This window comes from Pongo abelii, chromosome 18 (genome assembly GCF_028885655.2).
Source record: "Pongo abelii isolate AG06213 chromosome 18, NHGRI_mPonAbe1-v2.0_pri, whole genome shotgun sequence".
NCBI classification, from domain to species: domain Eukaryota; kingdom Metazoa; phylum Chordata; class Mammalia; order Primates; family Hominidae; genus Pongo; species Pongo abelii.
Window position 1 is genome coordinate 653,605 of NC_072003.2, and position 13,965 is coordinate 667,569.

General features: G+C 63.7%; 1 protein-coding gene across 11 annotated transcripts; it reads left to right on the forward strand.

Annotated features, from left to right (window-relative positions):
* Positions 1-3: 3 nt before the first annotated feature.
* On the forward strand, positions 4-13,546 carry PIGQ (phosphatidylinositol glycan anchor biosynthesis class Q). 11 transcript variants are annotated; one of them, XM_054533272.2, is made up of 13 exons: positions 342-470; positions 1,662-1,829; positions 3,839-4,536; positions 5,584-5,715; positions 5,878-5,998; positions 8,118-8,244; positions 8,522-8,675; positions 8,832-8,943; positions 9,625-9,705; positions 10,299-10,413; positions 11,682-11,743; positions 12,155-12,197; positions 12,316-13,546. In XM_054533272.2, exons 3-13 carry the CDS (start codon positions 3,848-3,850, stop codon positions 12,579-12,581), a joined length of 1,902 nt encoding a protein of 633 aa, XP_054389247.1. In that variant the 5' UTR covers positions 342-470; positions 1,662-1,829; positions 3,839-3,847; the 3' UTR covers positions 12,582-13,546. The 11 variants fall into 11 exon arrangements, with proteins under 11 accessions (XP_063573211.1, XP_063573210.1, XP_063573212.1 ...); XM_063717137.1 differs by lacking the exon at positions 1,662-1,829 and adding an exon at positions 1,031-1,143 and having other exon boundaries at positions 343-470; XM_054533275.2 differs by lacking the exon at positions 12,155-12,197 and adding an exon at positions 1,031-1,143 and having other exon boundaries at positions 345-470.
* Positions 13,547-13,965: the final 419 nt, after the last annotated feature.

The following is a 13,965-nucleotide window of genomic DNA, read 5'->3' on the forward strand; positions in this document are numbered from 1 at the left end:
TCTGGGGGCGGTCCCTCTGCAGACAACAGGGTGACGGGGGCGGGACCGGGCTGGGGCTGGGGCCCTCCTGGAATCCCGCAGGGCCAGGGGACGTGTTCACTTGGGGAGGCTGGGAGCCAGGCGGGGTCTGGGTTCCACGAAGGCCAGGTCCAGTCTGTTTCTCAGGTGAGGAAACCGAGCTGACGGAGGGCTGGCGGCCCGGAGGCCCGGAGGCAGGCTCGGGAGGTCCAGGCCTGGGGACTGGGCGGGCACGCTGCGCCGCGGAACGCTCGGGCCGGGCGGGCGGGCAGCCCGGGCGCCTTTGGGGGCCGGACCGTCGCGCGGCAACGCGCGGAGCCGGCGGAAGTGGGTCTCGGGTCCCGCGGCGGGGCTGGAGGCAGCGAGCGCCGTCGTCTGCCCGAGCCCGCCCATCGGGGTCCCCAACCCCATCCGGACCCCGCCGCCCGAGCGCGCGGCCCCGGGAGCACCCGGTGAGCAGGGGGGTGGGCGGCGCGCTGCGGGACCTCGGGCAGCGCCCCTGCGGCTCCGGACCCGGGCTGGGGGCCCCGCACTCCCGCCCGCGGCGCCGCTGCTTCCCCCTCCGGGAAGTGGGGCCGCCCCTGGGCCCGCGCCCTCAGACCCGCGCCGACCTGGGCCCCTGTGGACCCTGTGCAAGGGCGGTCGGCGGCCCGGGCCTGGCTGTGGGCTCTTCGCAGTTGTCCCGGGTTGCAGGAAAGGGCAAAACACAGAATCACAGGCTCTTCCCAAATGAGAGGAGAAGGCCCTGCTTGAGGAAGGCAAGCAAGTTTGTTTGTTTTGAGACGGGGTCTCACCATGTTGCCCAGGCTGAACTCGTGTTTGTTTTTCATTATTTATGTATTTATTTTGAGAGGGAGTCTCGCTCTGTCGCCCAGGCTGGAGTGCAATGGCGCGATCTCGGCTCACCGCAACCGCTGCCTCCCGGGTTCAAGCGATTCTCCTGCCTCAGCCTCCTGAGTAGCTGGGACTACAGGTGCACACCACCACGCCCGGCTAATTTCTGTGTTTTTAGTAGAGACTTGGTTTCACCCCCGTCGAGGCTGGTCTTGAGCTCCTGACCTCAAGTGATCCGCCCGCCTCTGCCTCCCAAAGTGCTGGGATTACAGGCGTGAGCCACCGCGCCAGGTTCGTGTTTATTTTTCAAACAAGGCGCTGGGAAACGCAAATTCTCCAGAGCTCTTGTGGAGCGGTGGCAGGGAGGGGCGGCTCAGCCAGAGATGGCCCTGGCGCGTCCTAACTGGGCTGGGGTCCCACCATTCAAGTCTTACTACTTTATGTGGTCGACCTCCCCACCTGCCTGGTCTGGGAATGGCTTCCCAAGAGCACTCGGGCTCATTCTTAGCAGAGGAAGCTCTTCTGGCTAGCCTGGCGCCCGTGTGTGTGTGTGTGTGTGTGCGCCTGGCGCCCGTGTGTGTGTGTGTGTGTGTGTGTGTGTGTGTGTGTGTGTGTGTGTGTGTGTGTGTGTGTGTGTGTGTGTGTGTGTCCTGTGTGTGTCGTGTGTGTGTGGCTAGCCTGGCGCTCGTGTGTGTGTGTGTGTGTTTCCTCAGTCTTTAAAGATGCTCACGTTGCTTTCTCCTGTCCCACACCTCCTCTGCTATCGATCGCTTCTCTTTCATCTTCCTCTGGCTGTGTGATCCCGGCAGCCGCTAGTGCAGGCTTCTTTGTGCCGCCGACCGTCCCAGAGGCTGAAGTGGGAGTGTGATGGGCGTTTGCCCCACAGTACGTTGAGTTCTCTCTCACTACCCGACAGAGAAGAGCAGCTTCTGCCCTCCCATCTCCTTCGGTAGACACAAGGCGCTTTTTTTTTTAAGGTAAACTTTGTAGATGAAGCACAAAGAATATACACAAAGAAAGCGCACAGATCGTGAGCACATAGCTCAGTGAATTTACCCAAAGTGAGCCCACCGCAGAACCGGCTCCCCCCAGAACATCTGTTTACTGTTAGACTGATTGTGTTTCTTTTCCGACGATATCTGTGGGCGGTTTTCCTTAGTCCCTGTGAAAGCTCTTCCCCAGCAGGGCGTGATGGGTCCCTGGGCTGAGCTGGTGTGAAAGGTGGGCTGTACTGGGTGGTCCCCTATGGTGGTCACACAGCCAGACGCGCTGGGCCCCTCGCAGGCAGAATCGCTGCGTTCCTCTCACGCTCTGTCCTTGGTGCCTCACGTCAGCTGGCCTCCAGGCATCCACCCACCACCTGCCCTCTCTGCCCACTGAGGAAATGGGCATTTGGGGAGTTCTGCAGCCTGACCCAGAAGGTCCCTTTCCAGCTAGAACCCCCCGCCTTGAGTGACTGGATCCTCCAGCCCCGGTGCAGACTGCCTTCAGAGGAGGAGAACAGCTGCACCAGGGGCCTCTTAAGCCCCAGGCATTTGTGTGTGAGGCCTCTTCCAGAGCCCTTCCAAGCTTCGGGAGAGGACTTACAGGTCACACCACCCCGACATGTGCATCCTGCTCTGTTCTCTCGTCCCTAAGGACATGGTGGGCTCTGAGACCTCCAGGTGTCCTGCTCTGTTCCCTTGTCCGTAAGGGCGTGGTGGGCACTGGGACCTCCAGGTATCCCGCTCTGTTCCCTTGTCCCTAAGGATGTGGTGGGCACTGGGACCTCCAGACCCAGGCTCAGACCAAGCTATGTCCCTCCCTTGAGTGTGGCCCCAGCGTGGGGGGTCTCTGCTCAGGGTGGCCGCTCCACTCTTCATGCAGGTGAGATGGGGCTTTCTGTGTCTAAGGAAGGCGAGCGGCCCAGCCAGACGGCCAGCAGTGCCCCCCACTGCTAGGGAGTCCTCCTGCCCTGTGGGGCCCTGCTGGGGAGGGCATCAGTGGAGGAGGAGCCCCAGCTGGCTGCGCGGCTTGGCAGGGGCCTGTGAGAGAGGGGGAGGAGAGACCCAGGGCCTGGGAACTGCAGTGGCTCGGGTGGCTTCCTACCCAATGGCCACCTTGGAAGGCTGGCGTCCCTCAGCCTGAGAGTGCAGGATGCGGTTCCTCCACATCTCCAGGATCTGTAAGCCTCTCCCCGTTTCTAAGCACCCATGTGGTTGGAGAAATATATCCTGGAGAGAAAATGCTCCCTGAGGGAGCCCTGCCCTGGGGTGGCTGTGGGGATGTCAGGGAGGGCCAGGCACTGCCGGGTGCCACCGTGGGCGGGGGTCAGAGTGGAGGCCGAAGCCCTGTGTGCCCTGAGCCTGCTCCCTGAGCAACGAGGCAGGTCCTTCCTGCCCCCAGGGAGGGGCTTGTGGGAGGCAGGGACCTTCCAGGGGGCTGCCCGCCGTGTGCACGAGGTAGTTTCCGAAGCCCAGCAGCACTTCATTTTACATTTTCATCTTTATTCTTGCTTAATACGTGAATCATGGTTTGTCAAGGTTTCAATTGGCATGACCTGGCTAATGAGACTGTACAGTTCTCCACGTGCTACACCTTTAAGCACACCTCTCTAATCAGGTTTCTTAAAAACAAAAATAAGAAGCCTGGAGTTCGGTTCGGCCCCACACCCCCGTCAGGTGGTGCTGAGGAGGCCGTGCCCTGGGCCGGCCTGGAAATGGGAGGGCAGGCCTGGTGGCTGCATGTGCGTCCTGCCTCGTGCGGGTGGGGGTGAGCTGGGCCTGGGGTGGAGGTGGGCACAGTGCTCTGGCTGCCCCTTGGAGAAGCATGGCCCACGCGAGGTGGCAGCCAAGGAGCCCTACGCCGTCCACCACCGAACTTGAAGCTGAGGTGCCCCGACCTGTGGCCCTGTGGCTGCACCTGTCAGGACATCTGTGCCACATCCCGCAGCCCACGGTGGGGGGCAGCAGCAGCTCTCAGCCGAGCCTCTCATCTTCTCTTCCAGCCTCCCAGCATGGTGCTCAAGGTCTTCTTCCCCACGTGCTGTGTCTCGGCAGTCAGCGGGCTGCTGGTGGGACGGTGGGTCCCAGAGCAGAGCAGCGCCGTGGTCCTGGCGGTCCTGCACTTTCCCTTCATCCCCATCCAGGTCAAGCAGCTCCTGGCCCAGGTTCGGCAGGCCAGCCAGGTGGGCGTGGCCGTGCTGGGCACCTGGTGCCACTGCCGGCAGGAGCCCGAGGAGAGCCTGGGCCGCTTCCTGGAGGCCCTGGGTGCCGTCTTCCCCCATGAGCCCTGGCTGCGGCTGTGCCGGGAGAGAGGCGGCGCGTTCTGGAGCTGCGAGGTCACCCGCCGGCAAGCGCCCACTGCCCCCGGTGCCCCCGGTGAGGACCAGGTCATGCTCATCTTCTACGACCAGCGCCAGGTGTTGCTGTCACAGCTACACCCGCCCACCGTCCTGCCCGACCGCCAGGCTGGAGCCACCACTGCCAGCACGGGGGGCCTGGCTGCTGTCTTCGACACGGTAGCACGCAGCGAGGTGCTCTTCCGCAGCGACCGCTTCGATGAGGGCCCCGTGCGGCTGAGCCACTGGCAGTCGGAGGGCGTGGAGGCCAGCATCCTCGCGGAGCTGGCCAAGCGAGCCTCGGGACCCGTTTGCCTGCTGTTGGCCAGCCTGCTATCGCTGGTCTCAGCTGTCAGTGCCTGCCGGTAGGTGTCCCGGGACAGGGAGGTGGCAAAGAGTGGGGCCCCGTGAGTGCTGGCCCATCCCTTTGTGTGCAGTGGGCACAGAGGCCCAGATGGGCTCTTCCTGGGCCCAGTCCCCCTCCCCATTTCCTTCAGCCCGGGCTTTGGCCCCATCCTGCCCTCCCATCCCTCGCCTCTCAGAGGGTGTCCCTCACCCCTGGGGAAGAGCCAGGTCTCCGGGCAGCCTCAGAGATTGCCAGGGGCCCTCCCAGTAGGTGTAGAGGGTGAACCTTAGTGGCTTAGGTCCCTGAAAAAGAAATCAGAAGGTGAGCACAGATATGACTACTGCTACCTGGGGGTGCTCCTGATGGCACACAGGCCCGCTGGCCTCCCTGTAGCCCTGCCTGTGCCCGCAGCAGGCCTCTGGACACTGCAGCGCTCATGGGCTGTGGGGGTGTCATCCACTTGCTGGCCCCTGTGCCTGGGGGAGTGGGCTACAGGCCCTGCTTCTCTCCACAATCACAGGTGCTGCTGGCCAAGGGTCAGTTGAAGCCCAAGGGCGCTGGGGGGCACGGGGGTAGCCCCAAGTTGTGGCTGAGAACAGAGGGCCCCCTTCCACAGGAAACCTCATCTGCCTGGCGGAGGCGCCCCATGGGGAGCAGCTGGGGATCACCCTCAGTTGCCCCCTGCCTTAGATCCGGGGGTGCACACTCTGGAAGGCTGGGGTGAGAAGCCAGGCCAGCCCAGGAGACCCTGGGCAGCTTTCTGGGCCCCGTCGGCGGGGTGAGGCCCTGGGCCCGTGGGAGTTGCTGCTGGCTCGCAGGCACTTCCTTGGCACCGGCTCTGGAAGCATGTGGTGACCAGGTGGCCCGGGGTCAGCACTTGCAAGGAGGCCAGGCTCTGTGTTAGTCACGTGCCCTGTGAGGTGGGCCACCGAGGGCCCCTCCCACCTGCCCCATGTCCTGCTGAGCTCAGGAGTGTGGCCTGGGTGTTTATGGTCCCCTGCACAGTGGGGGACGGCGGGAGGAGGATCTGGACAGGGACACATCACTCCTCTCTGCTCCCACGCAGAGTGTTCAAGCTCTGGCCCCTGTCCTTCCTCGGGAGCAAGCTCTCCACGTGCGAACAGCTCCGGCACCGGCTGGAGCACCTCACGCTTATCTTCAGTACACAGAAGGCGGAGAACCCTGCCCAGCTGATGAGGTGTGGGCCTGCCCTGGTCTCTGCAGGGCTGGGTGCGTGCCCTCTGGCCCCTTCTCCATCCCCCTCTGCACCACGCTGACCCCTCCAGCCAGGCTGCCTCCTCCTGTGGCCCCAGGCTGTGCTGGCCACCCTCATGCCGGCCCGGCCGGACCTCCCTTCCAGGAAGGCCGACACGGTGGCCTCTGTGCTGCTGGACGTGGCCCTGGGCCTCATGCTGCTGTCCTGGCTCCACGGGAGAAGCCGCATCGGGCATCTGGCCGACGCCCTCGTTCCTGTGGCTGACGTGAGTGGACTGGGGTGGAGCCTGGTGTCCTGGGTGGGCGTGGGGACCCCTCCTGGGTAGCAGAGCCTTCCTGGGCCAGAGCCACCGCCCCCCAAAGCCAGGTCTACCTTCTCCATGCTCTGGAGACACGGCCCTCCCCTGGACCAGAAGCAGGAACTCCAGGGGCGCTGGGGCCTGGGCAGGGCAGGCCTTGCAGGCGCCCCCCCCTTTCCTTCTGAAGGGGCCGTGTGCAGGAGCCGTCGGGGCTGAGGCTCTGGGGAGCCCGCCTCTCCCTGTGGGCCCAGCGTCGTGGCATCTCCCTTGGGGCCCCTACCTGAGGTCAGCGCTGCCCTCCTGGCTCTCTGGGGCCCTCTGCAGAGCCAGGGTCATGGAACCTTCCCTGTCGAGGGCTGCCCATTTGCAGCCCAGCTGGGACTTCCTGCCCTGCCCCTGTGCTGATAATGTAACTCCTGTGCTGAGAGCCAGAGGCACAGCTTGTCTCCCATCTCCCACCTTCCCTGCATGGTCTGTGCCCCATTTCCAGCTGGGTGCAGCCCCCTCCTCTGCAGATCTAGTGCAATTTCCATGCTGCCTCTGGGCCTTCAGCTTCTGTCTTCCTCCCTCAGCACCAAAGCCCCGTGTCTTCCATTAGGAGCTTGTCTTTCTGCTGGGGTGGTCCCTGGCTCTTGGGCCCACCCTGGGGCCTCTGTGGAGGCCTCCTTGAGGCCTGACTAGGTGGGTCTTGTGTGGGCTGCAGGTGTGCACTGGGCCTGCTTGTGGCCAGGCCAGGCCTCTGGGGGCAGCATCAGGCACGTCTGTGTGGCTGTGGGGGTGCAGGGAGCCCCAGCCCAGAAGGAAGGAGGGGCGGGGCTGGGGAAGGGGCTTGGCAGCTTTGCCTGTGGTCATCCACACCTGCCACCGGCCTACTTTGTCCTAGACCTCCCTTTTGCAAAAGTGCTCAGAAATATAAATATTTAATTTAAAAATGAAAGTCTCTTTCTGCTGCCAAGCTCTTATCCTTTAAATATTAAATAAGCTGTATTTATAAAGAATGTTCTTTTCTCAGCCGGGGGTGGTGGCTCACGCCTGTAATCCCAGCACTTTGGGAGGCCAAGGCGGGCGGATCATGAGGTCAGGAGATCGAGACCATCCTGGCTAACACGGTGAAACCCCGTCTCTACTAAAAATACAAAAAATTAGCCAGGTATGGTGGTGGGCACCTGTAGTCCCAGCTAGTTGGGAGGCTGAGGCAAGAGAATGGCATGAACCAGGGAGGCAGAGCTTGCAGCGAGCCGAGATTGAGCCACTGCACTCCAGCCTGGGCGACAAAGCAAGACTCCGTCTCAAAAAAAAAAAAAAAATGTTCTTTTCTCTTTCTTGCCAGTCCTGCTGTGGCTGAGGCCTTGGCCCAGGCTTGGAAGGGGCCTGCACAATGGGCAAGTGGGGGCCGAGGTGTCACTGTCTCCTTGGTGGGGAGGCTGAGGCTCCCTCGGGTTCTGCCACCCGGGGCCAGCACAGCCTCTGGATGCTGAGTTTCTTCCTGGGCGGCCAAGACCCTGCTTCCCTGTTTGCTCTTGGGGGTGCCTGTGCCCTCAACTTGACGCCATCCTCCCTCTGGGGACCTGTCCTCCTGCCTTGTTGCTGTGGCCCTAATGGGCTTGGCACTGTCTCGCTCACCTGTGGCCATCCTGGGCAGCCCCCAGCCTGTGTGATGGGGTGGGGCCTCTGGAGGGGACTGTGTCAGCTCTGGGCTCCCCTGCAGGGTTGGAGCTGAATCAGGGTCTGCCAGGCCTCCTTGTATCCACGTGTTTGGGGCCGAGAGCTCCAGTGGGTCCTGTGGCCGAGGTAGTGAGACGGGAGGAAGATGGTGGAGGTGGGTGCAGGCAGGAGGCTGCGTGGATGCCCTGTGGACCCGGCCGTGTCACCCAGGCCTGCAGAGAGAGGCTTCCAGACCAGCCTCCTCAGACCCCAATCCTGGAACCATCTGTGAAGGGGAGCCCGTGTGCTGTCTACGCTAGGACACAGTAGACCCCGGAGAAGGGAAGGCTGGCCAGGGTGGGGGCCTGTCACAAAAGAGCCTGGGGAGATGCAGGTGCTGAGCCTGGCTGCCCCTGCCCCAGCGTGGCCCGTGTCCCTGCAGCACGTGGCCGAGGAGCTCCAGCACCTGCTGCAATGGCTGATGGGTGCTCCCGCCGGGCTCAAGATGAACCGTGCACTGGACCAGGTGCTGGGCCGCTTCTTCCTCTACCACATCCACCTGTGGATCAGTGAGTACAGGGCAGGCGGGGGCCCCAGGGACCCCAGAGCTTGCTGAAGAGGATAGGGACCCAGCCAGACCCCGCCCCCTGCGCCCCCAACTGTTTCCCGGCGTCCTGTGTGTGTGAGGCCTGCTGTGCTCAGCCGAGGGCTGGGGCCTGGGCACCTCCTGAGGACTGACCCCACCCTGCCAGGCTACACGCACCTTATGTCCTGTGTGTGTGAGGCTTGTGCTGGGCCGAGGGCTGGGGTCTGAGCGCCTCCTGAGGGCCTACCCCACCCTGCCAGGCTACATCCACCTCATGTCCCCCTTCGTGGAGCACATCCTTTGGCACGTGGGCCTCTCGGCCTGCCTGGGCCTGACGGTGGCCCTGTCCCTCCTCTCGGACATCATCGCCCTCCTCACCTTCCACATCTACTGCTTCTATGTCTATGGAGCCAGGTGGGCGTGGGCTTCCCCCTCCCCACCGCCCCCTGGGAGGTGCAGAGGCTCCAGCTGGGCGTTCGAGTGGGGCGGGGCGGGGCAAGCGAGTGGGGGGGCGGGGCGGGGCGGGGCGCGGCGGGGTGAGGGCTGGCCTGACAGCACTGCGTCCTATAGGCTGTACTGCCTGAAGATCCATGGCCTATCCTCACTCTGGCGTCTGTTCCGGGGGAAGAAGTGGAATGTTCTGCGCCAGCGCGTGGACTCCTGTTCCTATGACCTGGACCAGGTATGGGGCAGGACCAGGTATGGGGCAGGGTTCGTGGCTGGAGGGGCTGACTGCCCCCGGCCTGTGCCTGCTGGGCCAGTGCGGTGCTTGGGCACCACAAGGGAGCAGCCTGCTCCCGTCCTGCAGCTCAGGCTGCGCACAGGCCCTGGGAATAGCTTAAGTCTGCAGTGTGGGCTGCACGTGGGGCTCTGAAGCAGTGCAGAGCTTCCCTGGGCCACAAAGGAGAGACAGACACACAACTCCGAAGGTGATACAGGCACAGGCCCTAGAGGTGTCCCAGGCTCAGAGACTAGAGGTGCCCAGGCACAGAGACTGGGGTGACCCAGGCATAGGCCCGAGAGGTGCTCAGGCTCAGAGGCTGGCTCTGGCTGTCCTGCCTGCTGCTCACACCTGACGCAGGCCCTGGATGCTGCCATCCAGAGCGTGTTCTTGGTGACTGTGTGGCCACGCACCATGTTGGCTGGTCTGGCCCCCACCTGTCTCCCTGCGAGTCCCCTAGTCGGTGGGGTGTGGGTGGACAGCCCTCCTGCTACTGGGACTGCTTCTGAGCAGGCCATCCCGAGTTCCCTCAGGAAGCCGCAAGGTCCCGACTGCAGCTCCGGAATGGGGGAGGGCACAGTGCTGGGCCGTCCCTGGGGGCAGGGTCCTGCTGATGCCCGGTGTGCCGGCCCCTCCCTACAGCTGTTCATCGGGACTCTGCTCTTCACCATCCTGCTCTTCCTCCTGCCTACCACAGCCCTGTACTACCTGGTGTTCACCCTGGTGAGCTGAGCACCCACAGGCTGGGCCTGGCTGCAGTGCTCTCTGTGGCTTCTGCCAGCGCTGCCTGGGAGCAGTCAGCTGTGGGGCGGGCTGTCTCCTGCTGCAGGCCACGTGGGTGGCCTTTCAGGACACTCTGGGCAGTGAGTGCTGGGCCCTGGAGTGGGCGAGGCCCTAGCCTGGCCGGGAAGACCCCTTCACTGCCCTGGAGCACGCAGCTGGGTGCTTGGTGGGAGGACCCACGGCAGGTGGGGTCACACAAGAGGCCTCCCCTGGTGCCTGGCTCTGGGGCAGACAGTGGGAGGTGAGCAGAATCACCTCCAGCACCTGCTTGATTCCCAGGCCTCGATCCCCTCTGCATGTGAGGCTATGGGGAGGCACCTCTCACCTGGTGGGAGGGCCAACTGCTCCGCCTTCAGCTTTGCTCCAGGGCAAGGCCCAATGGCAGGCTCCGTGCCCTGCTCAGGGTGGGGTCCCTGCTCTCCCCAGGACCCTGCAGCCTCTGGGCTCCCTTCATCGTGGCCCAGGATGGGGTCGGGCTGCTCTGCCCCCAGGCACGTCTGGCCAGGCCGGTCCTAAATGCTCTTCTGCCACAGCTCCGGCTCCTGGTGGTCACCGTGCAGGGCCTGATCCATCTGCTCGTGGACCTCATCAACTCCCTGCCGCTGTACTCACTGGGTCTTCGGCTCTGTCGGCCCTACAGGCTGGCGGGTAAGTGCTGCGTATTGGGCAGCTGGCCCTGGGTAGGTGGAGGGGAACCACTCCTGTGGGCCCTGCAGAAGCAAGGACAGCACAGGCCACTGTGCCTCCAGCCTGGAAGCTGTGGTATGCACGAGCAAGCAGGCAGGGAGGACAGGGCCTCCCAGTCCCAGAGGTCTGCAGGACAGCTGCCTCCAGGGAGGTGGAGAGAGAGACTCACCTGCCGCGCAGGTTCAGAAACCTGGAGACCTGAGGCCACAGGCGTTTGTTCTTCTCCCTTGGGATTTTCTGGGCTTGGAAGTCTGAACTGCAGGCCAGGGGCCAAGCACAGCAAAGTTAGAGGCACTAGGAGCCAGCAGGGTGGCCACCATCCAGCAAGTGCCCTGTCCACTCTGCCAGAAAACCCTGTCCACTCAACAGCACGGCCTGTGCCCGTCCCTCACTGGGGCTCTTCCCTGCTTGCCGGACTCAGCTTCTTTCAGTGGAGTCTGCAGGAGGCTTTTTCTTTTTTGAGACGGAGTCTCACTTTGTTGCCCAGGCCGGAGTGCAATGGTGCAATCTTGGCTCACTGTAATCTCTGCCTCCTGGGTTCAAGCGATTCTCCTGCCTCAGCCTCCCAAGTAGCTAGGATTACAGGCGTCCGCCACCACGCCCAGCTAATTTTTTGTATTTTAGTAGAGATGGGGGTTTCACCATTTTGGCCAGGCTGGTCTCAAACTCCTGACCTCATGATCCTCCCACCTCAGCCTCCCAAAGTGCTGGGATTACAGGCATGAACCACTGTGCCCAGCCTTTTTTTTTTTTTTTTTTTTGAGATGAGTCTTGCTTTTTTTGCCCAGGCTGGAGTGCAATGGTGTGATCTCGGCTCACTGCAACCTCCACCTCCCTGGTTCAAGCGATTCTCCTGCCTCAGCCTCCCAAGTAGCTGAGATTACAGACACACGCCATCACACCCGGCTAATTTTTGTATTTTTAGTACATGTGGGGTTTCACCATGTTGGCCAGGCTGGTCTTGAACTCCTGATCTCATGATCTGCCCACCTCCCAAAATGCTGGGATTACAGGTGTGAGCCACCGTGCCTGGCTGCAGGAGGCTTTGATGCTGGCCTGGCAGCCAGCTCCAGGAGTTGGGGGACGGAGGGGGCAGGGAGAGCTTCGTGGGTGGCCACGGCCAGCAGCACCCGGGTGCCCCTCAGATAGGAAGGCACCTCCAGCCTCTGCCCATGTGTGGAGCCAGCCCCCATGCGTCCTCCCTCGTAAGCCCCTTGCTATCCTTGCAGCTGGTGTGAAGTTCCGTGTCCTCCAGCACGAGGCCGGCAGGCCCCTCCGCCTCTTGATGCAGGTGAGGCCCCTTGTGGCCAGGACGCCCCTATGCTGCTGCCCCTGTTCTGGGACAGTGGGGTCAGCTGGGTGTAGTGTCTGGGTGGCACCACGCCAGCCTGCGATGAGGTACAGGGAGGGCCCAGTGGAGCTGAGGGGCAAGGCCCATGGGGGACCCCCTCCCGCTTACCCCCAGGGCCTGAGGACACTGGTGTGGTCCTGTGGATGGGGCCATTCTGCCCTGTGTCGGAGGCGCCCTTGGCTGGCTGGGGCTGCCCTGGGCCCCACAGGGCTCAAGTTCTGGGTGGAACAGAACCGACTGAGTGAGTCCTGGGGTGGGGTGTGTGTCCCTGTGGCACAGCCCCTCAGAGATGGGCAGCCCCGAGGGGAGATGCAGCTTCTGCCTCCCCCCAGCGCTCCCTTCTGGCTGCAGGTTCACCTGCCTCCCTGGGAACTGGGACTGGCTTGTCCTACAGGTGAGGGAATGTCTGAGACAGCACTGGCCCTGCCCCACAACTGCCTGCCCCCACCCTCTCTCTGCAGATGGGGTTGGAGCTCAGACCACCCCACTGACCGCTGCCCCTGTCCTTCCAGATAAACCCACTGCCCTACAGCCGCGTGGTGCACACCTACCGCCTCCCCAGCTGTGGCTGCCACCCCAAGCACTCCTGGGGCGCCCTGTGCCGCAAGCTGTTCTTTGGGGAGCTCATCTACCCCTGGAGGCAGAGAGGGGACAAGCAGGACTGAGGGAGCCGCCGGCTCACCCCGCACCACCACGGCCAGCCATGTGCTCTGCCAGGGTGGCACCAGCTCAGCTGGCGCGTGTCCCGTGCTTTGTGGACGCTGCTGTGTGCTCCTGAACACGGCAGGCCCTGCTATCACACCTTGGGCTTGGAGGTCATTGGGGGTGAGCAGATGTGAAGGTGGCCAGCCAGGCTGGCCGTGCTCCGTCACTGGCACTGCCTGCCTTGGGACCCGCTTCCCACATGCTGCCGTCACCACGGTGGCGAGCACAGCAGCCCCAGGTGTCCAGAGCACTGCCCCATGCCCACCCTGCGTACCCGGGTCCAGAGGGCCTGTCCACCACAGTAGCCCCAGGTGGAGGGCTGGTCTCCCTGGGAGCTCCCCGGTGGCTCTGCCCTGGCTGTGGGGGTGGAGGGACCTTCCCAGGATGAACCCCCCAGTCCCAGGCACCCTCCAGCTCCCTCAGCCGAACAGCACCTGCATCTGGGGGATTGAAGCAGTCGCTGACCCCCGTCCCAGCCCCAGCCGGCCCAGGCCCTGACTCCCTGAACCACACGGGGTTTATTTGCCGATGTTCCCTGGAAAGGTCGCTTTGTGAAGGAGCCATCAGCAGTCTGTGGGCATCGCCAGGCTGCTGTGGGGGCGGGAGCAGCCTCAGTGTCAAGGGCCCACCCACTGACCCAGCCATACCTATTCGTGCACGGCGCCCCTGTAGCAGCAGGCCCTGGGGCCAAACCTGTCTCCCTTCATGGGCCTCCCAGGGAAGGAGGAAGCCCTGCTGTGCGGACACCTCTGTGGCCCCCCCCAGGGGTGTGAGCAGCCTGGGGAGGGGGCCGTGGTACTGAGGCCGAAAGCGCCTGCCAGATGGCACGGTCTGGGTGCGGGTGTTCCCTGTGAGCCCGGGTCCCCTTCGGGAGGGGAGCCTGCAGGTGCCAGCTGGTGAGGGGATGACGTGCTGTGGGTGGGAGGAAGCAGTGCCCATCTCAGCAGCACCAGGACTGCCTGGGACTCCCTGGTGACCCAGCACCGGGGAAGCCGTCAGCTGCTATGACAATAAAACCTGCCCCGTGTTTGGTGCGCAGGCTTGGCCCCAGGTCCATGTGCAGCGCGGGTCCAGGGAAGCTCTGGGGTGGGGGTGCGGACACTACTTGAGGGACTTGGCCTGCCTCAGGTGGGTCTGCCCTGCAGAGTCTACGCCAGCCTCCTGCTGGAGGACCTGATGATGGCTGATGGGATGGGCTCGCAGGCCCTGGGCCCTTGAGGACTTTGGTGTAGGTGGGTGAACCCGGGCCACCCACCCTGGGGTCCACCCACCCTGGGGTCGTGGCCTTGCATCGACATAGATGGTGCAGGGGTGTAGGCCTCCAGGGGTGGGGTGAGCAGCTCCTGCTCTGAATCTGTGGACTCCATGCGGGGTGGGGCCCTCATGGGTCCTGGCCCAGTAGAGCCTGCGACTGCCACAGCTGCTAAGAATGGTCTCTGTCGCCTGCAGTCCTGGGG